The sequence below is a fragment of the Trypanosoma grayi genome (genome assembly GCF_000691245.1).
Source record: "Trypanosoma grayi strain ANR4 Tgr_186_V1, whole genome shotgun sequence".
Lineage (NCBI taxonomy): Eukaryota > Euglenozoa > Kinetoplastea > Trypanosomatida > Trypanosomatidae > Trypanosoma > Trypanosoma grayi.
The window spans coordinates 1-24,716 of NW_008825805.1; the positions used below are offsets into that span (position 1 = coordinate 1).

The window sequence follows — 24,716 nt, forward strand, 5'->3', positions numbered from 1 at the left end:
TTTTTTTTTTGGTTGTTAAACGCAGCTCAATGTTTTCTCTTTTTCTTTTTGGTTTTCCATTCGTTAAACACGAACAACAAAAGAAACTTAGCCGCACACTACCCTGAGCCCCGTGAAGATCTCATTTGGATTGCTCTCATCGCCGTCCGCGTTGCTGCGGCTGTCACCCGTCGCCACCGCCACCGCCCTCACTACGCCTCCTCAGGGTCGTCTAAGTCGTACTCTACCTCCTCCTCCTCATCATCATCGCCGGCGTGCGCCGTTGCGTAGAAGTCCGCATCCTGCTCGCCGTCGGAGCCGTCAAAGAGCTCCCAGTCGGCGTTCTTAATCGTGTCGTCCCACATCTGACGGCCCGTCAGCTTCCCGGTAGCTTTCTTTTCGAACGTCTCCCGCAACCGCAGCTTTTCCGCCATGTGCTTCTTGCTCCAGCCCTCGAACAGCTCACGCGTAACGGCGGTGCCGATACGCAGCGTGGGGTCAGGAGCGGCCGCAGCGGCAGCAGCGCTCGACAACGCGTCGCCACGACGCTGCAGCTCCGCCTTTTCCTCCGTTGCGACGTAGTCAGTGAGGTGCTCCTGCACCCTCTGCAGGACGGAGATGACGCTATGCATGCCGATGTGCTCCGCACAGAGCTCCTCAACCTCCTTTGTGAGGGCTGTCGTTTGCATGCGGCGGTTCTTGGCGATGTGCTCGAGCCGCACGGTGGGGGGCGCGGTCTCTGGGTAGTCCTCCGTGTCGTACACAATCGTCACGCGCAGCTCCGGTGCGTCGTCCGCGGTGGCAGCGAGTAAGACAGAGTACGTTGGCGGTTCCGTGCTGCACAGCTCGTACGAGTCGTACATGCCCTGAACCATGTCCATCTCCATCAGCTGCATCTCCGTGGCTGGCATCGCTCCTCCTCTTCCCCGTTTATTTGTCTCGCTGCAGTGGCGTGTGTGCGGGTCCGTTCCCGTCGGTGCGCGATACCACCAGTGTCTATTCCTCCAGAGGCTTCCTGTGTGTAGTTTGAGGTCGCACTTCTGCGAGCTCCAGCTGCCACTAATATAATATGATATATCTCTTCCTTGACAGCCTCTCGCCCGTCGCTCTCCACTACGACCAACGAAGTCGCACTGAGAAGGCAAGTAAAAAACAAAAAAAAAACGAACTTCAATAGAATTCAAAACAACAACAAAATGCGAAAAAGAAATGCAATTGGGAGTATGGAAGAGGAGCCACTTCATATGTGGACAATGAAACAAAACAAAGAAGTGCGTGTATGTGTTTCCCAGATTGACGTCTCACTGCTACGGGGACTGTGTCTTTCTCCCAGAAGGACAAACACAGATGCACAGAAACACAAATTCACTTCATCCTCGCCCTGCCCGTCAACCAGGCCTCATCCCACTTGTCACGCTCGTCAAGGTAGTGCTGGAAGCTGCCCTTCGTTGATGTGATTTCGTACTTCAGCTTCGGATTTCCTGCCGGGATCCACAGCATCATGTTTGTCTCCTCGTTGCGTGCGTAGACCTTCATGCCGCCCTTAATACTCGTCTCCTCCGAGTGCACATCCATGACGGTACCGATGAGGCGCACCGGCCTCGGGTTGTAGTCAAAGTTGCACGTGACAGGGGCGCCGAGGACTTGCTCCTTCGTGTGGCGCCACGGCCGCATGCGGCCCACCCGCACCGACTCCATTGCGAGCGCGCGTTGAATGCGTGCGACCGGGAGCCGCGAGAAGAAGGCGTTGGCGCGCGCCACGAAGAAGTGGCGGTTGGTGCGCTCGCGTGTGTAGCCCATGGGCGGCTGTGCAGTGGTGTGGCGTGCCTCACAGAAGCCGAATCCCGCACCCCTTCTCTGCACCCCGGCAGCGGCAAGAAGACCAGCAACAACAACAACAACAACAACAACGGACAGGCGCGGAGTGAGGGGAAGAGAAAAAGAAAGAAGAGAGGAGTGAAACAGCAGAACGGAAGGGTCACGGGAGGACAACGCCGGGGCACACAACAAGGGGTGATAAGAGCGTGACACATAAATACAGAGAGTGGAAGAAAGAGCGAGACACACACACACACAAACATACGTGTGGAGAGGGAAATGAATTACGATGCTCCCACAACGCACATGTTGTGAAGGTGATTGTGCAACAAAGCAAGAGAAACAAACACAAACACACACACACGTCATAACGGCACCCAAAAATACCGAAGCACGAGGAGGCGGAGGACTAAAATACCTCTCTAATGTTTTTTTTTTGTTTTGTTGTCTGACACGACAGCGGGGTGGCAAAACAGTTACAACTGAAATAACCGCGACGATGTGTAGCGTCCCGCCATACGCCTGTCGTGGTCAAACTCCCCCTCCCACACATCGCCATTCGTGAATGTCATTTTCCCGTTTCCGTGGGCCGTGCCGTAGTCCCACGGCCCCTCGTATGTGTAGACATCTTGCTGTACGTACTTCCCCTCGCCGTGAAAGAGGCCCTTGTACAGCTGCCCAATGTAGACATTGCCATTGGCAAAGCGGTAAGTGCCGTGCCCTTGCAAGACGCCACACTGGAACTCGCCAACATACTCGTGCCCAGTAGCAGCGAAGCGGTACGACCCAGTGCCATGTGGCCGGTAGTTCTCTACCTCCCCAACGTACACGTCGCCGTTCGAAAACTGAATGCGGCACCTTCCTGAGCCGCTGCCATAGTTACGCTTCTGGACGTTGCCGTTTTTCTCATGGTGATGGGACGCGCGCCGCTTGCCTCCCTCCGCCAACCCGTCGGAGATCCACTCCACGTGGTCGCCAGACGGCAGCGTCATGGCACCGGAGTCCACGACAGCCCCGTTCTCCTTGAGCCTACCGGCGAACACGCTGTTGCAATCGAGTTCGATCACCGCATTGCCATTCAGCATACCCTCTACAAACTCACCTGTGCCCTTCAGCCGCTTTGTTTGAAAGGTCGCACAGCCGTCAAGTTCATCGTTGCGCCACGTTCCCTCCACAGCGAGGTGAGGTAGTGAAAGCGCGCCCACCCCGTTCCTCTTGTCGTCCGCCCACTCGCCGTCGAAGAATGTCTTCTGCGCGGCGTCGTAGAAATATTTTCCATGCCCTTGTCGCTGCAGAAACCGCGGCGGATTGTGGCCCCCGCTCGTCACATCCCCAACGTACGTGAGCGACGGGCTGTACACAATACGACCACGCTGCTGCTCCTGCTGCTTCTGATTCTGCTGCTGTGATCGTTGGGTGTGAGGATGACTTGCCGCCGCGACCTCTCGCCGCTCCTCCATGCCGTCGTCCTCTTCGCTATCCTCGAGGATGCGAAGATCAATACGCCGCTCCTTCACAGACGCACTGCGCCTCTCCTCTGTTGCCCTCATTAGTGACTGCGTAATCGCCTTCTCAAATGATGCAGCGCGCCGGCCCTCTGCTTCCGCCTTCTCTTCGAGCTGCTTCTTATTCTCGAGGAAGCTGTTCAGCTGCGCGGCCGCCTCGCGACAGGCCGTCTCCTCTTCCGTCTTCGCCAGAAGCGCCTGCTGCCGCTCAAGCGCCTGCTTTTGCAGCTCCAACCGCCGTTGTTCGAGCTTTCGCCTTTCCGTCGCCAACCTCGTTCGCTCTTCTTCCTCGCGCTGTTGCACTTCCTTAAGGCGGCTCGCTTGCTCTAGTGCGAGGCGCTCCTTTCGCAGTGCCGCCTCCTTCTCCCGCTGCAACTCATCATTCACGGCAAGAAACAAACGCCTCTTCTCGTCATACACATCGCGTTCGAGCGGGGCGCTATCCTGCTGCTGCTTCGGACGCATTAGTTCCTGTGCTCCATCTGGAGCCAGGTTCTGTCCAGCAACTGTACGCATCCTTTCTTGGCTGTCTAAAATGCCGGAGCCCGCTCTCCCAGCGCCACTAGGCCCTACCGTTGATGCATCCTGGCCGTACAGCGGCGGACGCTCCTGACCCGCATGACCCAAAGGTACACTATACAAAGAGGACGAGTTCTGCGTCAAGGCGGGGGATGAGAGTTGATATTCTCCACTGGACTGTTGTTGATGCGCTCGCTTCGCGCGCCACATTGCAAGTCTGTCGCGAACAGGTAGGTCTCCCTCATTCTTGCTGTTCTGCATGGGCGACACAGAATTCGCTACTTCTTCTCTTGTCAGTGTTGCTGCCGTCTCCACCTCCTTTTTCTCCAGAGCCTGTTTCACCGCATCCTCGATACTCCGCCGCACGATGGCGCGGCGGGCCTCACTCCCCTTCTCTTTCGGCTGCGCGTCACTCATCGACTTGGACGTGTCGCGCCTGCGCAGCGACGCAGCGGAAGCCACTGAGCCGACAGCCTCCATTTTCACATCTTCCCCGTCATCGATCTCGCTACCGTCGAGCGTGAGACGTGGCAGCACCCACAGCGAGCGCCCACTGTCCTCGTTGTGGAAGTACACCGCGTTGTTGTGCTCGCGCGATACAGCGTAGCTCCACACGTGGCGCAGTGACGGCTGCGGCAGCATCGCTTCAGGTGCGTACAGGTCCCGCGACCCTCTGGCGAAGTGGCGGTAGCGCGTGGGGCCCACCACGATCACCTCGGGCACAGTTGTCGCCATTGCCAGGCCGTTGTGCGCCCACGCACCCCACACACTGGCACCACAATCAACATCGTTAGTAGTAGAAGCGGTGGTGGTGAAACGGGGGGGAAAAATAAACGGTGAAAAGGAGGAAAAAAGGGATCTGTAGCAGAAGAGTAGACAACAGAAAGTGCTGGGAAAAGTGAAGAGACACTCGCATCATGCCGTTCATATGTTACTGCTTGCCTCCATCTACAACGCTTCACCCGTGCATACCCACAAACACACGCACATGTGTACGCCCGCGCAGTATTGTGGCAACCACAACTACCACCAAAAGCCACAACAGGCAATAATAATAGCACCAATTTCCTCACGCAGGACCGTGCCGCTTGGATGACCAACGCACCACCTTCGTCCCCAACAGCTTACGATACGTGCTCGGGAAGTCTGGGGCGCCAGACTTAATATCCAGCTTCGCAAACATACCAGAGAACTTTCGCACAAACCGTTCACGCTCCAGTGCCCGTGCCGCCTCCGGCTGCTCCATCTTAAACTTTGCTAGACGTTCATAGTACACGGCCTGTTGCGACAGCTGCTTCTTCTCATTCTCCTGTAGCGGCCTTGTGTAGGAGAGACCGAGGTCGCGTGCAACTTCGGAGCGGGAGCGACCCGTCTCAACGCAGCCGTTGAGGCCACGCGGGTCGAGCACATCTGCCAGGTTTGTGCTGATGGCCAGCCCCGCGCCCCAGTCATAGTTCCAGTAGGCTCCTTGTCTGTACGTTACCAAGTTAGGCGGCTGCAGCACGTCTTGTACATCGTGATCACGGATAATCTCCCAGTACTTCTTGAAGTCCACCTTGCGCAGCCTGCGAAGCGCATGGTTGAGCTTTCGCTCCGTGTTCGCCAGCACCGTCTTGATGATGTTGTTGTGCGGATTCGTGAGCAGGTGGTTCCGCAGAATGCGACACTTGAGCGCACGCTTCACCGCCAGCACCGCTGGGCTTGTTGTGTCAAAGTCATGCTCCGCGTAACGCTCCATGTACATGGCCTCCTGCGCAAACTGTTTTTCCTGAACCGTCATCATGCTCCTTGAGAGAGCTTTCTTCATGTCGTCGCTGTAGCCGTCCAGCATTTCCTCCGGTATGCTGAAGCGGTACTCGTATGCATGGCGGCGTGTGGGATACTTCTTGTACCAAAACGGGAATCCCTTCGGCTGGGCGTCGAGCTTCCGCAACGCCCCCGCGAGAAGCGGGTGCTCCTCCTCGAACTTCATCTGCCGCGCCCCTGGGATGTTGACACCGTAGAGCATCTGCTCCTGCCGCTTCTTCTGCACCGGCGTCAGGTCGCTGAACACCGCGCCGTGAATGTTCTTCAGCGCGCGACGTCGCGGCATGTGCGGCGTCGGCGGCTCGGGGTTCATGCGCCACGGGTACCAGAGCCAAATGGCGGGGTGCTCCATGGCGTCGATCGCCTGCTTGAGTGCACTGTGCGTGCGGCGACGAAGTTTACCACGCCCCTTCACGACTTCGCCGTCGACCGTCTCGATGGCGATTTTCTCCGCCTTCTTGAAGTTGCTGGTCTTCATGAAGCTCGTCTTGAGGTCTGGCGTCTTCGACTTGCGGCCGTACGACCGCAGAAGAACGGCGGAGCGTAGAAGCATCGCGACTACTACTCTTCTTCCTCTTCACTATTTCCTCTTTTCGCCTTCTCTTTCGCTGTGAGTGTGCGTGGTCTCCGCAGTGGGCGGCCTCACACAGACGATGTGCACAGAGGTGCTGGTGAGCAGCCCTTCTACGCTGCGTTTACTCTGCGGGCGAATCACAACAGCAAGCAGCAGAAATAAGATGAGTGCGCAAAATAAACAAACGACAAGGAAGGAGGCTGCATGCCGGCCACCACGAACTGAGCAACAACAACAACAACAACAAAAAGACCAAAACGGCATCACCAAAGAAGGGCCATGAACAAAAGGCCACATACACACACACAGAGACTACTCTGCGGTATATCACGAGGAAGGCGAAAATCAACTTGCGCCTCCTCGTCGCTTTCGCAGCGCGGTCGAGCTCACATCCACGTGGAACTCGTCCTTCTGAATAGGAATGAAAAACGACCGCACCTCCTCGGGGATGTCAACAGACGTCAAATCCTCCCACACCCCCCCGGCTTCCTCCGAGACGCGGCCGCCCACAACAAAAAAGACGCCCTGAGCCCCAATCCCCCGCACCGCCTGCAGCATCGCCTCCCTCGAGTCCCCATAATACTTCGGATCAAGAATGCGCTTCACCGTGTCGATGCCGACAATGAAGCCGTGACCAGGGAATAGCACGGCCTTCTCTGTGAAGAGACGGGCCGTTGTCACGGCAACGCGTGCGCCACGCTGGATGAACTGATGCACTCGTTTTTCAAGATCTTCCAATGAACCAACCATCCCCTTGTCTGCGTTGCATACGGCAATCTCATATGTCACCTCCACCTCGCTGATAGAGGCGTCGTGCTGCAAAAGTGCTGCATCTTCGCTCCCAGCAGTCAGCCTTGCTGCCATAGCCGCCACCGTTCGTGCCGCCGCTTGCGCTAGCTCTGTGTGGCCCCAATGCAGCGGAGAGAACGATCCAGGGAACAGTAGCCGCTTCATCGCTGTGCCCGCGCTTGTCACAGAGTACGTCTCAGCCACGTATGGTGGAAGGTCCGCCCGTAGCTCACTGTGGGTGTTAAAGACGACACACGCCGTCTCCCCTTGCATTACGCATCGCAGCGGAGAATCTGGCAGAAGAGCACAGTGTCTCGACGGTTCAACTGCGAGGAGTGAAGACTTGAACGGGACATTGGCACAATCCGCCAACGCCTTTAGCAAAAGCAGCGTCACCTGTTCCTCCTGTTCGGTACGCGAAAGGTGACCTGGTAGTTCCACCGCGTACTCCATCACCTGCTGCTGACTCCACGCTGCCACGAAGGCGCAATCCTTCCCATGCCTGGTGCGGTTGGTCTGCACAGCAGAGGTTGAGCCGATGCCAACAAGCGATTCGCCGTCACTGTTGCCACTGAAGCGCTTCGCACGATGATAGGCGTGCTGCGCCAACTGCCGCGCCACCGCTGCGGTGACCATCTTCGCTGGACGATCGTCCAACATGTGTGTGGTCGCAGCTGCCGAGTACGGCACACGGGCATCGAGAAGCGTGCGCGAGCAGGCAGCCACGCCGGTGAGATGGGAGATGGCGGAACTTCCGGCACCTGCAATGTACATCACGCACTTTACCGGTGAGATGTGGATGGCCTCAATGAGTTCAACCAAAATAGGGCCCATCACGACTACACACAAGTATAGCAGCAAACACCTTTACGCCTTCGCTTACTCAATATGCAATAAATCAGCGTACTTCAATTCAAGACAATTGAAAACCAGAGACGACACGGATGTGTCTGTTGGCACACCATCAGCCCACCCACCCCCTCCTCAACCTCTTACCGTTATTAAAAGTTCAATAGGTGTTAACAGCGACAACCAGGTTGGCTACGTATTGCCAGCAAAGCTGGCCAAGCCCCCACCCCCGCCTTCTCTTTTTCCTTCTTAGTTTGTGCTGTGCTCGGCCGGGAAGGCGCGTCTCGTGTAGAGCACCTTCATGTCCGATCCCCCCATACGGCACTGCGGACACTGAAACGGTGTGCCGGTCGCGTCGGGCCGCGGGAGCGGCACCACAGAGAAACAACTTGCACAGACACACTGCGGTGGGGGCACCGCTCGGCCACTCTCGGCCGTCGGCGGCGGCGGTCGGTTGATCATCGCGCTATCGCCTTCAAGTGGAAATAAGTGGGAGACCACAATAAATTAAAGAAACAAAAGGAAGAGAGAGGGAGAGCGAGAGCAAAAATCTAAAATAAAACACAAAATAAATGCCGCAGCCCCTAACCAGATCAAACGTCACAGTAATACCTGCATGCATTTTACGCGGCATCCCCCGACCTCAGTATGTTAGCACCTCTGTGCGAGAGATGATGATCAGCACCAACGACCACGCCAAGAAATACGCCCCTCCACACACACACACACATGTATATATATATATATATATATATATATAACCCCCCTTCAAATCGTGTCATACGTGGTGGGTTGTGTGCGGAGTTTGTAGAATACGGTAGACGAGCCCGTGCGGTGCACGCAGTGGGTGCACATTAGTTGCGAAGACGGGCTGAGCGCCACCACGCGAGTGCAGTTGGCGCACGTGTAGAGTGCCATGGTGTCCTGCACCACGCTCGCCGCACCGTCCAGGTCAGACGCCGGGGTAGGCTTGACATCTTTGTGCTCCTCCTTCACCGTGTGCGGGAGCATGGCAGCCGGAAAATCGGCAACGCTGGTCTTCTTACACCTACTCTACCAAGCGAGGAGGAGGAAACAAGAGGCAGTGCATATACATCACACCGGTAATATATATGCTTATATATTTATTTAATTATCCAAGTCAAAGGAGCTTTAGCTGTGCACACAAACACACACACACACACATGCACACAATCATCCCAGCAGGACGCCCATCGCAAATAAGAAGCGCGTCAAAATCCTTTGGCCGCACGAACAGGTGCGGGCGCCAAATTCCGCTGTTGTTTTTGTTGTTTTTGCTGCTGGTGCTTCTGCTTCTTGGTGGATAAGCCCATGTGGGCTTCGAGAGCAGGCCACACCTCCACATTCTTTGCTGTCATCGTTTCGTACAGTTGTCGCGCGTAGCTGTGCAGTCGCTCCGTGAGGAGGCCCTTCAAGAGCAAGTTAAGAGTTTTGGAGTCTCCCTTCACCCGCCGCCTCTGCATATCGGCTAGAATAGCAGTCGCGCGCCCCCACAATCCCGAACGCTCACATGCGAGGAGGAGAAGTGTGTACGTCTCCGCTGTCGGCTCGACAGGGCAGGATCGCAGAGCGTCAAATGCCGCGAAGCACGCCTGCGGCTGCTCCGACAGCAGCAGCACTTCGAGCGAGGCGTTGAAGAATTGCACATCCAGCGGTATATGCTGCAGGCGAGCCAGCAGCGCTACTGCCTCCTCCACTAATCCATTCTGGCTTAATCCCTTCAGCAGTGCAGTTGCCATGGCAGCATCCACGCCGATGTGGAGATTTGCCACAGCATCGTTAAACCGCGCAAGTGCAAAAGACATGGCGTTGTGCAGGTTGCAGATGGTGAAGTACGCAGCATAGGTTGTGCGTGTCGGCAGCACCACATACTTGTCGGCGTCGAGATAAAGACGATTTGCGAGATGAAAGGCACTGCTATCTGGCACAGTAAGTGCACTCAGTGTGGTCATCAAGTACTCCAAGACTAAGGGTGTTGGGGCCACGTGCGTCTGTCGTGCGTGGAAGTACAGTCGCCGCATCGCAGCCAGAAACGGCACCGCGTCTGACGCAGCGGCCGTTGGAGAGATGTCCGACGAGGACGACCCGCCAGCAAGTTGTGACGGCATCGCACTACCAGAGAGTCGCTGTTCAAGGCTGCAGTGTGCCCACATGGCGGCAATGGCCTCCACGTTGCGGGAGGAGACCGCCATGCGCTGCGCGTAGAAGTCATGCAGCATCCGCTCTGTCTCAGACGCCTTCTCTAAGAGCGGCATCGGCGACGAGAGCAACTCACGCAACTGCCGCTCCTTTCGGAGGTTCAACTCGGCCTGCGCACTCAGCAGATACTTGGGCTCCGCTTTGCGCTGCAGGCCCAACTCTCCAACGTGCCCGCGCAGTGCGTAGCGCTCCTTGTGCGACGGCACGTACTCCTCTCCCAGCGGGGCGGTAATGCATGAGACCGTTGAGCCGTCGTCATCGGTCCGCAGCTCCGGCATCCCCACACCGCCAGGCACCGCGTGCAGGTAGTCCGCGCTAGCCTTGTACTGCGCCTCCGCCTCAGCAATGGCGGCACGCGCGTCGGGAGTGACGCCGTGATCGTACAGACCGCGCTCAACATCCTTGAGGGCGAAGCGGTATGACGTTGACGCCGATAGGGGGCCGCTTTTGCCAGCACTGCCACCGCCGCCACCAGCAGACGAAGAAGCAGAGTCAGCAATTGGGTCCACGGGCGTTAGCAACGCGCCGCGGTGCCGCAGCGCCAGCAGAGGGCCGGTGATGGTGATGGCACGCCGGCTCCCATGGGTGCGCAGCAACACACGACGCATGGGGCCACACACTCGCCCTCACGCACTCAAAAAACAAGCAAAGCCAACTGGGGGTCGATTAAGAACGAACAATCGTTCCTTGACCACGCCTTTACCCTTCCCTTCTTGTGATCTACAGGGACCCTTCCCCGGTCAGTGCAATAACGAAAGAGAGTGAAGTGTAATTATCGGGACAACTTCTACACAGAGGCTGACGCCTATTCTTTTTCTTTTTTGTTCCGTGAGCAGGCGTCCTGCAATGCGCCAGACTCTGAACCGCGGCAACCCCGGATCACAACGGCGCGCGCACACCTCTCATCAGCCCGCCCGCCCGCACATACCCACACACACCTCTAATAGAATTCGAAGGTGGCAAGAGAGAATGCCCATAAGCCAAGCACGGAAAACGAAAACCGTGGGAACAACAAGAAATCTCTTGCCGCATTTATAACGACACATCCAGGTTAAAACAAAATGCTGATTTAGTTGGGAAAGGGGGGCAATCCAGTCTCTTAGAGCTCCCCACTACAGCCGCAACATCGCAAAGAAATCCTTGTGCCCAAGGAACACGACGTGTGTCAAGTGACTGAAAAACGGCCCCAGCACCCTTCACACATCCTCCTTGCATCCCAATTACTGCTGCTGCTGCTGTCCGTTTCTGAGCCGCGGCGCCGTCAGCTCGTTGGCACCGCATCCTTGATGCTACTGTCACGCTCCTCGCCCGGCAGCTTCTGTCCCCGCGTCCTGTTGCTGCCTCTCATTCGTCTTCCCTCTTAACCGTGCACCCAACAGATAATAGAAGCACACTAAATGTAGGCCGTCGCCGCCTCAAGCCTCTTATTGGTGTAGAGAGTGCATGTCCAGAGGCAATTGCGCGGATCGTGTTGCTGCTAGAAACACAGCAGAGCGAAGAATCACGAAACCCACTCCGGTCGAGACCGCCTCCATGGATTGTCTTGCACCAGCAGAGAATGGGGAGTGGCGTGAATAGGAACGAAAGACAGAAACAAACAAAGCATTCAAGCCGACATCACTGGTCCTCAAGCTCAGAGCAAACAGAAGCAAGGGAAGAAGCGAGTGCGCACGACACGCACACTGTCATATACTTTTGTACACGCATCAGCCAACATACCCACACACACACACACACACAGAGATAGAGAGAGAGACATGAAAGGCGATGAATGAATTCTAAACAAATCGCCAGCGCTCAGAACTCTTCTGCTGCCGCCAGCCGTGCGGCAACTTCATGAATTGCAGCCTGAATACACTCAGCTGTCATGCCCATGTCTTCAAACGTTGACATAAAGGCCCCTGCCTTCACTTTCACCGCAGCTGAGCGCAACATCAGAAATAGAACCGAAGCATTCAACTCCCGCGCCTCATTCATCACAAGCACCCCCTCCATCTGCTGGAGCAGCGTCGCCGAGACAGAGCGTCGCGACGCCGCAGACTCCGCGAAGCTCTGGAGCAATGCCTTAGGCACTTGCACCTCCTCACTCGAGGATACCAGGTCTGGGGCTTGCAGTGATTGAACGCTGTGCAGCTGCTCAATGGGTACGCTGGGGTATACACCAGGCATGTGCTGCTTCGCCCCGCGGAGGATGTAAAAGCGTGAGAGCGTCACGGAACCTTTGAATCGCAAGTAATGTCGCTGCGGGGTGGGCACAATCGTTAGAATATTATTCAATTTTCTATGACTGGGTGAACACTTTAGTACAAGATCACCCACCGCATTAGCGCTACGGCCGTACAACAGGATCGGCATCAGCAGCGTCACGAACACCTCGTTCGCCTCCTTGAATGTGGCGCAGGGCTTAATGAGCGAAAGAGTCGACAGGAGGGGATCGGCCACAGCACGAGCGCGAGAACGCCCGCTGAGCGGTGCTTGGGTTGACGCACAAAAGCAGTCATCGTTGCGCAGCAGCACCACTGCATCAGCGTTCTCCTGCAGTGCGTGCAGCGTGAGGGCCGCGTTGAGGCTCTGCGTGGACAGCTCGCCCGTGGACTGCGGCGCTACCGTGATGCTGACGAGGTATGACGCGCGCCTCTTCTCCATTAGCATGCCGTCCAAGCCATCGCGCCGCATCATTGCGGCCTCCGCGCACTCGTCCACCGCCGCCTCCCCTTCGAGTGGCTCAACAAAGTAGTAGCGTATCTTCTCCAGCAAGCGCGACGCCATGCCGCTGCCTGTCCCGCCCACGAGGCTGTGCAACACGATAATCGCCTCGAACTCCACCGCATGGTTTGTGCGGCGCGTCTCTGCGTGAAGGGCACGGAGGGCGTCGCGTACCACATGACTGTCGTGGCGCCGCTGGTCCTTCGCCACCTGAAACGGCCGCGCCACCGCCGCGTTTTCAGCATGGCGCTGGCTCATCGGGTCGCTGACGCCGTAGTAGCCGAGCGCCCAGTGATTGCCTCGTCCAGACTGGCCGTAGACGACATTCTCTGCGCGGAACAAATCTGCGTGGCGCTCGCAGACACCGCGCACAACTTTGGGTTCAGAGTCTACGAGGACGCATCGTGCCTTGCGGTCCTCCGCGAAAAACGGGGAGGGTGTTGCGCCACCGTCTGTAGCGAGAGTTAGCTGGCGCCAGAGCTCCTCGCCAAGCTGGTTGCCGCACTGACCCACCTGCACCACTATAGCCGCCATTTCTCTTACGTCCTTGCCGAAGTTCCTCCGGTCCCTATTGTATCCCTTTTGAACCACCGCCGCCACGCCGTTCCCCCACACAGTTAAGGGCGTCTGTATGCTTGTGTCCTTTTTTTTTTGTTTGAGGACGAGAGAGATGAATGTCGGGGCAACGGAAAGCATGATAGGGAGTATATGCGAGGATGCCATTTGTTCTCGACAGCCGCAAGGACACACACGATTTCTCACTCTGTCTCCCATTTCGCCCAGACACTCGGCCCAGATACACCCGCACACCTCTGCAGGGACTGAAACGGGAAAACTGGACTCGCTCATCTAGCATACAGAGACTTCGCTCCCTCACAACAAACTGAAGCGCACTCATACAAACACACAATTCTATGGCCTTCTTCTGCAACGCTACCGTCTCCCCCACCTTCGCTATCGACCACACACAAAACCCCCACAAACAGGCGCACGCAGACACACCGCCTAATGCTGCCGCCAGCCACGGTGGAAAATGGCAATGGAGCCCACTATCCCTTCCTTCACAAGGAGGCCACGCAGGTTCCACAGCAACCACTGCAGAATTACGGCAATGCAGAAGTACTGCACCCACGCCCATTTAAGGGCCTCTTGGATTGACGGGACGTACGACACCTCAGCACGAAGAATACGCAGTTTAACGCGCCACGTGAAGTCGCCCAGACCGCCCAAATCTTCACCAAGCACACGGTCATAATTCTCATCGCGCAACAATGCATGTCCACCAACAGACTCCGTGTATGGCCTGAAGCGCAAGGATTGATTGCGTGTGGAGTACTGAGCGGCAAAATGCGGCACATTTCGAACGTCTTCCACATCGTCCACATTGTCGAAGGGGCTGTCGGTGTAGACGCGTGTGTAGTCCACATAAGGGGAAGCGATCAGCGGCTCGGTGGTGTGGAACACCAGGTCACCTTCCGTGAGTGCAGAGAGCGGCCCTCGCAGCGATGCCAGTCCCTGTCCCGCACGCTTAAAGGTAAGCAGCGGTGCAGCTGTCATATTCACTTTTAGGATGTAATCATTGATCTCGTAGGTGAATTCGGGCAAAAACTCCACTTGATCGATCGCGTCCGTCTCCTCGGGTTCTGGCATGCCAGTGATGTTGCCGCCCAAGTCGTTGATGGGAATGCTGAGAACTATTGTCACCGAATCCACGTGATCGTCGGTGTCGAGATCATTCTCGTAGATGGAGAAGAACGGCATGACGGTCAACTCCTCCTGTGGGTGGATAAACTCCTCGTTGAATGCTGCCGAGCACGTCCACAACTTCTCCTGCCCCAGCACAGTGGTGTAGCGCAGGACGCAGCGGTTGGTAAAGCGCACATACGGCATCCGCACGAGGTAGCCGCTGTCCAGCCAGAAACCCCCCATCCCGAGACCAATGAAGACGGGCGCCACCAGCAGAATCAAGAGGCAGATGATGTAGAACAGCCACGAGCCCAAGCCACGAGGAACGTAGCGGACCTTGTAATGCTCATGGAATAGGGCAAGCATTGCTGTGCGGTGCTGAATCCCCGCCTTCTATCTCACCCCGCTTCCCTTTCTCACTCCACAAGGTGACAAAAACGGAGAGACACACAAGTCAAGAAGAAAACAAACAATAAAAAGCAAGCTGAATAATAATAATAATAATAATGAACTGTGTAGTACATCATGTGAAAAGACGAGAGAACAATCGCAGCAACCACAACGACGCCAACAGAGACACACACGTGCGGGAAAACCCGCAGAACACAAAACAAAACAAAACGATACCACAAAACAAACACGCTCCCCTTTTCACGATACAGTGACGCTGCGGATGAAAGCCTGCGCCAAGCTCAGCTCCGCCCGGCTTCGCGCGGCAGTCCAACCCAACTCGTCACCCATCACCGCTGCAATGGCGGGAAGGGCCGCAAGAGCTTCAGCCGGACTGCTGTACGCAACATGTGTTCGTCGCGCCACAACATCCACCACACGCACCGCGTACGCCTCACGCACGAGCTGCTGAACGCGCACTTTGGGGGAGACGCTGTCACAAACGTTGTCTTTTCGCTCCGCCCCAAGAAGGGCGAGGCGTCGCGTGCGGCATGGATGCAGCGCTTCTGCCTCCGCTTGCGTAAACGTCCCGCTGCTGCGCAAGAGCTCATCTACAACCTTCTCGGCGGTGTCCCTGGCGAAACCCAGTATGCCACCGTAGACATGCACCACATGCGGCTGCTGTGCCCCCGCACTGATGTGGCAGCCCTCCATGAGAACGTCCGCCACCCACGGCACCTCCGACGGCGCGCGAAGAATTGGCACCACTGTGGAGACGCACGACAAGACACGACCCTCTTCAACCGTCACACCGGAGGCCTGTAGGGCATTGCAGATGTGCCGCCGCTGGCCTTCGTGCACGTCGCCACCACCGTCGACATCCACCCACGACCCTACTGCTGTTGGTGCTGTCGCTTCCGCCCTGCTGTGAAGTCGTGGGAGTGGTGCAACGCTCGGACCGATCAACACGCACTGATCGAACCACGGTAGAACCATCACGGAGGAGAAGCTGTACGACGTCGACGATGTCAACAGCGCCGCCGCACCTAGCGTCGACCAGCTGAGAGCAGCATCTGCAGCGACGTGCAGCGCGTTGCGTGGCGCCACAAGATACGAGTTCACTTGGTGGCGCTCGTAGGCGAGTGGGACTGTGTCCAAAGCGTTGTTCGGCACCAACTGCTTTACCTCATCGGCCCACGACCCCGCGCAGCAGACGATGCTGCGCGCGTACACCGTCACCACGTGCGGCTTGGCTGCGCCTGCACCACTCGGCGCACTCACATCACTGACAGAAACTGCAAAATTTGCACTTCCCGGCGAGGGAGACGTTGGCGCCACATCCGCGATATTCGTCACAGCGGCGTAGTTAAGCACAACCGCGCCTAGAGCCTCGGCGGTGCGGGCGAGCGCAACGCACGTGGCCGTGCCGTCTAACATGGCGTCCCGTGACACAATGGCGCCCCTCACATCGTCCTCCGCCTTGCCGAGCTGCGCCTGCAGCACAGTGCCCCGCACGAACCCAAACGGTCGCCACGGGCCGCAGAACGGACTCAGCAGCGTCGCCAGTGCAGCAGCAGTGACAAACTCCACCAGCTCCAACACATGAAACGAAGGGACCAACGTGAGTACATTATCCTCAAGGATGCCAGGTGCCACATTTGACCACACCTTAAGTGCACGCCACGCCTCGACTGCACGACGCAGCCACATCGCATCCCGCTGTCGCAGCATTCGCTGAACGTACGGGAAGGCCCCTGGCACGAGTGGAGGAGAGGTGCCTGTGTAACCTGCACCAAAGTCATCCGCATCCACCACAGCGACACGAAGTCCGCGTTGTGCGGCGTCCACGGCTGTGTACAAACCCACCGCGCCCCCGCCAATAATAAGCACATCGAACGGCTGACTCACGCCACTCCTACCAGACTCAAGCTGATGCAGCTTCGCGGTGCGGGACAGGGGCGGCGGCGTTGCCAACTCCTCAGGCAGCGAAACGACGGCGGTGCGCCGCAACTCCCAGCGGTGGTATAACGCCCAACCTCCAACAAGCGTCACTGCTGTGCCACTCGCTCGAACAGCGAAGCGTCGTGACCAACGGCCCATGCACAACTATTCCCTTCCTTCTTGATTTGTGTTGCCGTTGTTAATAGAGGACAGAAAACGAGGAACACCGGTAGAGAAAACATATCACAGGCGACTAGCAGGGTGGAGACAGCAAGCACACTGGCACATATGCCCATATACATCTGCTCGAACGTCTGCCCACGACAAAAGAAAAAGGACAACAAAAAAGACTGAACTCCCCTTTGAAAAGTACCTCCTGTTTTGTCTTCTTTGTCCTCTTTTTTTTTTTCTTTTTGCTTTCCTCCCCTTCATGGCGTTAGGTTTACTACCGTTGCCCCTGTAAACGCTTTAATCGGCAAATTGACGTCTTGGTATGCAAGACAAAAAAAAACCTGATGGTGTGAGAAGAGAGCGAGAGAGAAGAAGCAAACACACCCACACACTCACACACACACGCTCTCTCTCTCTCGTTCCAGCTGACTCGCTCACTCCGAGTAGCGTTGCTCCTCACCGCTTCTTGTAAAGCGACGCCACCAGTACCTCCTGCGGGTCGCACCTTAGCTGGCGGTTCGCCTTAACCTGGCCGTCCCGCTTGAGAAAATCGTACGACACGAAGTAGTCTCCCACAGTGTCGCTGTAGTCAAGCTCAAAGCCGATGCTCTCGACCAGGTCAGAGAAGCGCCTTGGGTATGGAATGCGGGAACGCACCTCGACAATCTTCAGCAGCCGCTTCGGCTTCAGCACACGGAAGGCCTCGTATAGGCACTCAACATAGTCCGTTGACATGAGGCTAAGCGAAAAAATGCAAATGTCAACGGAGTTGCTCTCTAGTGGCACATTTGCGGCATTGGCCACCGTCACATGCTCATTCACCGCGCAGAAGTCGAAGGAATGAACCGTGTACCCTTTTGGCTGCAGCGCCTGAGCGATTTGCGCATCGCCACAGCCCATGTCAGCAATGACCCAACTCGTGGGGATGTATCCTGGCATGCTTTTCGCCTTGTTGGCGAGGAAACGACCGCGTCTATCCCCCAAGAGGGCCTCTACGATGACTTGCGTCGGCTTCATCGGCCACTGATGTAGCTGCTGCCGGTAGCCGTTATGGTAATCGGCGTACGTGGAAGGATCGCGCAGCAGCTGACTAGCGAAAGCCACAGTTGAATTGTAAATCTGTTCATTTAAGAGCCGGAATGTACTCGCCGAGAGCTTTGTGCGAAAATGCTCCAACACATCATCGTCATTCTTTACCTTAAGGATGGCACGACGCTGTGCAGCGCTGCTTGCACTACGCGGTCGCTGGGCAGAGGGGCCGTGACCGGGGCCCTCCCCAGCTGGGCTAGGGGCGTATCGAGGAATTCGCTTTTCCTTCTTGTACGCACGCTCCTCATGCTTGTTCTTGAAGGGAATATGCCGACGGTCATTTGCCGAGTCGCGACTAGCGTCCCCTGAGGTGTGGGACACAACAGGGCCCTTCAGCACGCTGGCATTGTGGCCCTTCTTTGTCTTTGCGACGGGAGCCTTGTCAAACACCTCCTTCTTCGCAGTCTTTTTTGGTGCCCCTGGCTTTTGCTTCTTCGTGCCACCTAACATCTTATTCATCGTGCTTCTCTCTTTTTTTTTCCACCCCTTCTTTGTGTTTCTGTAGGGACTTCTATTACAAACCGAAAAAAAAAAAGCGATGCCAGATGCCCTCGCTGTTCCCAGGGTACTCACGTAGGCAAGCAGCGGCCTAAGGACTCAATGCTCCGCACATACACACACACACACACCAGGAGAAAAAAAAAAAAGGAAATAACAGGAGATGAAGGCACACTCTACAAAATTTGCACATCCAAACGTGTTGTGTTCATGTGTGTAAAGTAAAGAGAAAGGGTATTCTTTCTTTGTTGTTGTTGTTGTTGTTGTTGTTGTTGCGCGTGTGTGGCGACAGGTTCCGCCGCAGATGCAGTAACACGCGCCAAGAATTCTCTATGATATATACGCTTCGCCGCCCACACCCACCACAGCATACGTGGAAGAACGAAATATTTCCATCCAGCAATATCCACCACCCATCCCCTCACCTTTCCCTCCCTTCATATACACAAAAGATGGCTGTATTGGTAGCAACATACGAAAAAAAAGCTACAAAATCTCCCTGACGTTTCTACAACAACGTAGTAGAAAAAAAGAAACTCCTGATTGCACTAGACAGCTCTAATGCGCGGCCCCTTACAACGCGGCATCCTCCATACCTTCAGCAGCTGCACTCTCCCCATCGCTGGAGTGGTGTGACACGGCACGCACGACGGATGCGCACGTGGCGAGAAACTCGTCGCGGTTCCCTGTTATTTTGCGAAATACTTCCGCTGCGGACTGATGAAACTCCTGCAGGAGTTGTTCATGCTGTGCCATTCTGTTGCCAATGTTGTCTGGGGGTGACACTTGTGAGAGGTGCGCTGCCACCTCGGGTGTCGCATTGCGGGGAGGGTCCACAGCTGCAATTGCGTACTCAGCACCCTCAGCATCTCCCTCCCGGCTACTGTAGAGGGGTGAGCTGCAGGAAATATTTGAAATGGACCCGACAGAGTCCCACGCAGCACGCGCAGGAGTTAATTGTGGTGGTGTCATGGAGTTCCGCTCTCTGGAGCGGTTATACGAACACGGAGGAAGTGGTGGTGCTATCTTTAGTATACGCTGTCCCATTGGTGTCGTTGTGCCCGTCTCACGTGCGGGGACAGCGGCTGCAGAAGGTGAAAAGGCACTTGTTGGTAACCTCCTCTCCTCGCCTCGTGTTGGGGAGAGCGAGGCAGACACAGTGCCTGTGCGGCCCTGCGAGCGTGGGGCAGAGGTAGCACGGTGCTGCTCTCGACGAATCTCACGGAGCGCCGCCTCCTCCGCAGCTTTCGCTTTCTGCTTGTAGCGGTTGAACTGCTCCTCAAGGTTGGCGCGCCTGCTGCGCTCGTCCTCAAGCTGGCTGCGAAGCCGCTGAATGGGTTCTGACGCGGTGGTAGCGAGCGCCTCTAGCTTTGCGTCCTTCTCACGCAGCTGCCGCTTCAGGCTAGAGAGAACACCCTCCGACTGCTGTTGGTATGTTGATGCTGCGCGACGTGCGCTGGTGAGGTCCTCCTGGTGCCGCAATGCGCTCTGCTCCAACTTCACCAGCAGCTCCTTGCTGTGTGCTTGTTCCTCGTGCAGCTGATGCGTTAGACCTTCCACCTCGCGCTGCAGGCGGAGGACACACTCCTCGGCATGGCGTACGGCCTTCTGCAGTTCCTCCTTCTCTCGGCTGGTGTTGTCCCCTTCATCCTCCAACCGCTTTGTAATCCCCTCCACGATCTGATGGTGTGATGCGCGTTCCTCCCGCATTTCGTGTTCCTTGCGTGCGAGCTGCAGACGGAGGGCCTCCACGTCCTGATGCAGGCCATCGATACGCTCCACCAGTTGACGCTTCTCTTCTTGCACCGACGCCATCTTGGACGCCAGCGCCTCCTGTTGTTGCTTCTGCTGCCGGTGTTGCTCCTTGAGTGCGCGGTACTTGCGCTCCACCCTCTCAAGTGCTGCCAGTTTCTCCGTTGCCTCGCCAATCAACTGCTGGTAGCTGGTGGTGGTGGAGTGGAACTCCGCCTCCAACCGGCGAAGCTCCTCCCGCGACCTCTCTTGCTGCTCGCGCAGCTGCGACTCGAGACGTTTCACTAAATCCAACGCCTCCTGCTCGCGCACTGTGACCAACTTCTCCCGACGTTTGCTCTCCCCTAATTCCCCCGAATGCTTAGCCAACTCCTCCTCCCGTGTCGCAAGCTGCTTGCGAGTGTTTGACAATGTCTCACGCAGCTCCGTAATCTGTTTTTCCTTTGCTTTCATACGTTCCTGGAGCTCCAGATTTGAACCAACTCCAGCTTCGAGTTCTTTACGTAGCCGCTCGATAGTTTTTTGACTCTCCCCCATCATCTGATGTGCCTCATCAGCACGAGCACGTTCACTCTCCATCTCGGCTCGGAGCAGCTTCTGCTTTACGTTAAAGGACGCCATGATCTGTGATGATATCTCATCTTCGGCTTTCTGCCGAGCCTCCAACGCATCGCGACGGAGCTGTGCAATCTCAGAGTTATGCTCTACTCGCAACTGTGAGAGTTTCTCTTGATGGGACGCCTCTTGTTTTCTCAATTGGCGCTGCAGATGTTCCAAGGTCGCATCGCTCTGTGATGGTAAAGGCCGATGGGCTTCATATTCCCTTTCAGTTACTGTTGGTCCGGGCGGTGCCGCGGAATCGTGCGTGGTCTGCGTTACACGCTCTTGTTGATTTGTTGTCATTATTCCTGACATTGGGGTGGCAGCAGCAGTCGTGGTGGGCGCCGTTGCCACGGAGAGGAGGGATTTGAATGCATCCTTCCACCCCTGACCACGCTGCGAGGAGGAGTTGTAGTCATCCACACCAGTAGCAGAAGTATTAACAGTGCTTGTCGTGGAGTTGTGGAGACCTGCACCTGCATGCAGTGGCGGCGGCGGCGGCGGCAGTGTTGTTGTTGTTGCTCGACGCGGGACGCCCATTGAGATCGTCGTATTTGCTGTGGAAGTGCCGGAGTGACCATCGGTATTACTGCTCGTCGGAAGCGCCTGCGCGCGACTCCACATCCACCGACGCGCTGTATTTGTGCCGCTGCTCTCTGCACTCTGGTGGATTCCGTTGCTCCCGCTTGTGTTAGCATAAGATGGCAACGTCTCTTCATACCCCGCAGCTGTTCCTCTAGTTGGTGCTGGAGTTATCATCGTTGCCAAGGAGGCGGACACCGCGTTCGATGCCGCACCTGACCGAGTGACGCGGTCAAATTCGTCTGTGCGATCCGTCTGCCGTGTGTCCGTGCGGCGGTGCGCCGACTGTCTTCCCCCTCTCACCCCGATGGGACCCTCTGCCTGCTTTGTCGACTCGTACAGCCGCTGCACCCCTCGCGTCGTATGATCAATGAGCTCGAGGAGGTCTTCTGGGAGATCCTTCTCGTACGTCGCGCGCGACGTGTTCATTGCTCACGATGCCGCCGTGGGGGAGGGAGGCACACTGACGCACACAATGCCGCAATTTGAATCAACCACCAGCAGCCTTCCGCCCTCTATGGGATGAAATCTATAAGCGTACTTGGAGCAGTGTGGCAGCGGTGGTGAAGGCGGGAGAGAACCGAAAAGCAAAAAAAAAAATAGTAGTAGAAACCCGCAACATTAAGTACTGCCGCACGAAGCCACAACTGACAACACCATGGGTAATGAACATCTTGCCCCCGCGTCCATGAGCTCGCCCCGGCGTCAAAAGCCAAACAAAAAAGTATAAGGAAGGTGTGTCAAAGATCAAAATAATAAAGAAAAACTGGCTACACAAGAATGGACTCTTCACCACCGGTTTGTAGCAACTGGCACCACTCTGCAGGCTCAAGACGCCTAATCCTCCACGCGTGTGCATCCAAGTGTACTGTCTCTTCATTAGACGGCCACTGCATCGAAGGTGAAACCACGGAAGCAGCCACAGCAGATTTGAGGGAAAGTATGTCTTCAGCGTCACATTCCGTTTCACGCGACCACAGGAGAGGCTTTGGCGATGAACGCTCCGCGTGCACAATTGAGTCAGACAGCTGTTTGCACGTGAGTCCCTTCACACCTTCACAACGCCTTGGTCGACCTGCGGGATCCGTGAGTGACTGTGTTTCCATGCATCGCACATAGGGGCCCTGATGAAGACGGTTAAGATGCCGAATACGCTCCATGCGAAACTGGAATTGATTCTCAGAGGAGTTGGGCCCGTTCAGGTATATGCTGCTTTTGCATGAGCTGCATGATTCACTGTCGTCCCACGATGAGACACTCTCCCACACGGGACAGGCCCGTTCAATGGCCGCAGCCCCAATGGAGCCCGTCCCACCTGATGTCATAGTTGTTGCTGTTGTTGGAAGAGGACAAGGAGGGGAACGACGACGACAATATGCCCCCAGGGGCAAGCGAGAGCCTCTGATTCGCCCGCCCCTGGTTGTGACGGCCCACGGCATTCATTCCAAATGTTGTCCTTTTTTGTTCCTCTTCGTTTAAAAATTGTCTTCTATTTATCACTCGCAACACTTTTCTTTTCCGTTTTCTCACCGTACATCAACAGCACCGAAGGTAGAGCGCAGGCACGGATCAAAAGGGGGAAGAAAATGCAGCTGAAAGGCTCCAGGGGGGGGGNGGGGCGCACCAACACAAAAAAAATAACAAACCGCCCACGACCCTCAGCAGGAAATAGATGGGATGATTGAGCGAGAAATAGGGAAGTCACCATATTACTTTCTTTCCGCACCTCTCAGCGGTCCTGCGGTTCGCCACCAAACGCCACGGACGCATCAAATCCAAAATGGACCATGTGGCAATTTCGCAGGTCACGATTTCGGTTGCGTTTCCGACGACTCCGTCGTGTGGCCTCTGCTGCATGCTGGTCTCGCAGTGCATTTCGTACAGCTTTCATGGCAGTTTCATCGGCTTGGTGGGGAATCCAAATAGCTTGTGACGCGGCCGTCATAGTTTCGCTGTCAGGCAGAGTAATATCACGCACCTGAAGAATAGAAGGGGATGGGTTCAGCCACCAAGAAAGCGCCCGACGTGCTTGCCTACCATTGTTGCTGCCATTTCCACCACCACTGTCACTATTCACTATGATATTACTCGCATTTCCCTCTTGTCTCACACCATTTGTTTCTTCTTCGCCGACCGCGCTGCTCCACAGCGCGGGGTCGCTTATGCGAATGGCATCCGGCAGGGGGACTGTTGGGTACGTCTCTCGTCCAATCATCACTCCAGGCATTGCCCCGATCTCATCCAGAACCTCTACAGGAAGAATGGTTTCTCTATCATCCACAAAGAGAGACAGAGTCACTTTACCTCTTGTATGCGCTCGAATATCCATGAAGCTACGCCTATTGCCTCCCGAACCCGCCGATGCCTTTACTCGCACCTCAAGCGGCAGAACTCCACCACTACTGCCGGAGGGTTGGCCCAACGATACTCTCACGACTGGAGGTCTTTCCGACGGAGAGGTGTCCTGACCTGAAACAGCAGTCTTGTCAAAGATCACCATTACACGCTCACCTGTGTTCAGGCGAATGGGAAAGTCATTCTTCCCTCTCACAGGCACCCCACGTCGTGTATAGAGCATGAATTGGGCAGTTACACCAACAGGCAGCTCCAGTCGACCTGTTGGGCCTTCGCCGCCAAGAAGAGACTCGGCTTCCTCATCGCGGAGAAAAACGTTCATCGCCTCACCGCTGCTGGAAACTCCACGTTTCACTTTTGCTCCCCGATGATCACGTATTTTGGCATAGTTATCCGGAAAATAATACAGCAATCCTTGCCTCTGCGACTCTTTCAGAAGTCTCTCATGCAGAATGACTTGATCCGTGTGAAGAGCTATACAACCTTCCGTGTCAGGCAAGGTGGAACACGACTGTAGCAATGCTGAGAGCTCTTTCAATCTGTGTATCTCCGGTCGTCGGCAAATAAGAACAAGGTGCTCCTTGGTCCTTTCACCTCCGCTGCTTTCTCCACTAGAAGCCAAGGCGAGGCAATCAGCTGAACGGTAGTACACCTCAATACTCTGGTTGCTGCAGAGTCCCATCTTCATGTATTCAACCCATGCTTCAGGAAAGCGCTGTAGCGATGCTCCGCGTGGTATTAAGTAGTCAAGCTGAGCGAGAGTATACTCGACGTTTGCGTGCGACGAAATAAACTGAAGTAACTCATAGTATTTCGTAATTTGAGCCGTGTTAAGAATATCACTCAGCTGACTCATCCTAATCCACCTATATATTCCCCGCCCCTTT

General features: G+C 56.0%; 14 protein-coding genes across 14 annotated transcripts; all 14 read right to left on the reverse strand.

Annotated features, from left to right (window-relative positions):
* Positions 1-191: 191 nt before the first annotated feature.
* DQ04_01861000 (RWD domain containing 1) lies at positions 192-890 on the reverse strand (the record flags this gene model as incomplete). Its single annotated transcript, XM_009311240.1, has 1 exon — positions 192-890. One exon carries the CDS (start codon positions 888-890, stop codon positions 192-194), a length of 699 nt encoding a protein of 232 aa, XP_009309515.1.
* A 454-nt stretch (positions 891-1,344) lies between these two features.
* On the reverse strand, positions 1,345-1,779 carry DQ04_01861010 (hypothetical protein; the record flags this gene model as incomplete). The annotated part of the gene is made up of 1 exon (XM_009311241.1): positions 1,345-1,779. One exon carries the CDS (start codon positions 1,777-1,779, stop codon positions 1,345-1,347), a length of 435 nt encoding a protein of 144 aa, XP_009309516.1.
* Positions 1,780-2,273: 494 nt separating this feature from the next.
* DQ04_01861020 (hypothetical protein) lies at positions 2,274-4,556 on the reverse strand (the record flags this gene model as incomplete). The annotated part of the gene is made up of 1 exon (XM_009311242.1): positions 2,274-4,556. The coding sequence occupies one exon, from the start codon at positions 4,554-4,556 to the stop codon at positions 2,274-2,276; it is 2,283 nt and encodes a 760-aa protein (XP_009309517.1).
* Positions 4,557-4,890: 334 nt separating this feature from the next.
* DQ04_01861030 (hypothetical protein) lies at positions 4,891-6,180 on the reverse strand (the record flags this gene model as incomplete). The annotated part of the gene is made up of 1 exon (XM_009311243.1): positions 4,891-6,180. The coding sequence occupies one exon, from the start codon at positions 6,178-6,180 to the stop codon at positions 4,891-4,893; it is 1,290 nt and encodes a 429-aa protein (XP_009309518.1).
* Positions 6,181-6,546: 366 nt separating this feature from the next.
* Positions 6,547-7,824, reverse strand: DQ04_01861040 (nucleotidyl transferase domain-containing protein; the record flags this gene model as incomplete). Its single annotated transcript, XM_009311244.1, has 1 exon — positions 6,547-7,824. One exon carries the CDS (start codon positions 7,822-7,824, stop codon positions 6,547-6,549), a length of 1,278 nt encoding a protein of 425 aa, XP_009309519.1.
* Positions 7,825-8,607: 783 nt separating this feature from the next.
* Positions 8,608-8,850, reverse strand: DQ04_01861050 (DNA-directed RNA polymerase subunit RPB12; the record flags this gene model as incomplete). Its single annotated transcript, XM_009311245.1, has 1 exon — positions 8,608-8,850. The coding sequence occupies one exon, from the start codon at positions 8,848-8,850 to the stop codon at positions 8,608-8,610; it is 243 nt and encodes an 80-aa protein (XP_009309520.1).
* Positions 8,851-9,071: 221 nt separating this feature from the next.
* On the reverse strand, positions 9,072-10,667 carry DQ04_01861060 (hypothetical protein; the record flags this gene model as incomplete). Its single annotated transcript, XM_009311246.1, has 1 exon — positions 9,072-10,667. The coding sequence occupies one exon, from the start codon at positions 10,665-10,667 to the stop codon at positions 9,072-9,074; it is 1,596 nt and encodes a 531-aa protein (XP_009309521.1).
* Positions 10,668-11,856: 1,189 nt separating this feature from the next.
* On the reverse strand, positions 11,857-13,299 carry DQ04_01861070 (putative zeta tubulin; the record flags this gene model as incomplete). The annotated part of the gene is made up of 1 exon (XM_009311247.1): positions 11,857-13,299. One exon carries the CDS (start codon positions 13,297-13,299, stop codon positions 11,857-11,859), a length of 1,443 nt encoding a protein of 480 aa, XP_009309522.1.
* A 471-nt stretch (positions 13,300-13,770) lies between these two features.
* Positions 13,771-14,817, reverse strand: DQ04_01861080 (hypothetical protein; the record flags this gene model as incomplete). Its single annotated transcript, XM_009311248.1, has 1 exon — positions 13,771-14,817. The coding sequence occupies one exon, from the start codon at positions 14,815-14,817 to the stop codon at positions 13,771-13,773; it is 1,047 nt and encodes a 348-aa protein (XP_009309523.1).
* Positions 14,818-15,102: 285 nt separating this feature from the next.
* On the reverse strand, positions 15,103-16,941 carry DQ04_01861090 (glycerol-3-phosphate dehydrogenase (FAD-dependent); the record flags this gene model as incomplete). The annotated part of the gene is made up of 1 exon (XM_009311249.1): positions 15,103-16,941. The coding sequence occupies one exon, from the start codon at positions 16,939-16,941 to the stop codon at positions 15,103-15,105; it is 1,839 nt and encodes a 612-aa protein (XP_009309524.1).
* Positions 16,942-17,409: 468 nt separating this feature from the next.
* DQ04_01861100 (putative methyltransferase) lies at positions 17,410-18,492 on the reverse strand (the record flags this gene model as incomplete). The annotated part of the gene is made up of 1 exon (XM_009311250.1): positions 17,410-18,492. One exon carries the CDS (start codon positions 18,490-18,492, stop codon positions 17,410-17,412), a length of 1,083 nt encoding a protein of 360 aa, XP_009309525.1.
* A 621-nt stretch (positions 18,493-19,113) lies between these two features.
* Positions 19,114-21,903, reverse strand: DQ04_01861110 (BRCT domain-containing protein; the record flags this gene model as incomplete). Its single annotated transcript, XM_009311251.1, has 1 exon — positions 19,114-21,903. The coding sequence occupies one exon, from the start codon at positions 21,901-21,903 to the stop codon at positions 19,114-19,116; it is 2,790 nt and encodes a 929-aa protein (XP_009309526.1).
* Positions 21,904-22,244: 341 nt separating this feature from the next.
* Positions 22,245-22,799, reverse strand: DQ04_01861120 (hypothetical protein; the record flags this gene model as incomplete). Its single annotated transcript, XM_009311252.1, has 1 exon — positions 22,245-22,799. One exon carries the CDS (start codon positions 22,797-22,799, stop codon positions 22,245-22,247), a length of 555 nt encoding a protein of 184 aa, XP_009309527.1.
* Positions 22,800-23,203: 404 nt separating this feature from the next.
* Positions 23,204-24,685, reverse strand: DQ04_01861130 (hypothetical protein; the record flags this gene model as incomplete). The annotated part of the gene is made up of 1 exon (XM_009311253.1): positions 23,204-24,685. The coding sequence occupies one exon, from the start codon at positions 24,683-24,685 to the stop codon at positions 23,204-23,206; it is 1,482 nt and encodes a 493-aa protein (XP_009309528.1).
* Positions 24,686-24,716: the final 31 nt, after the last annotated feature.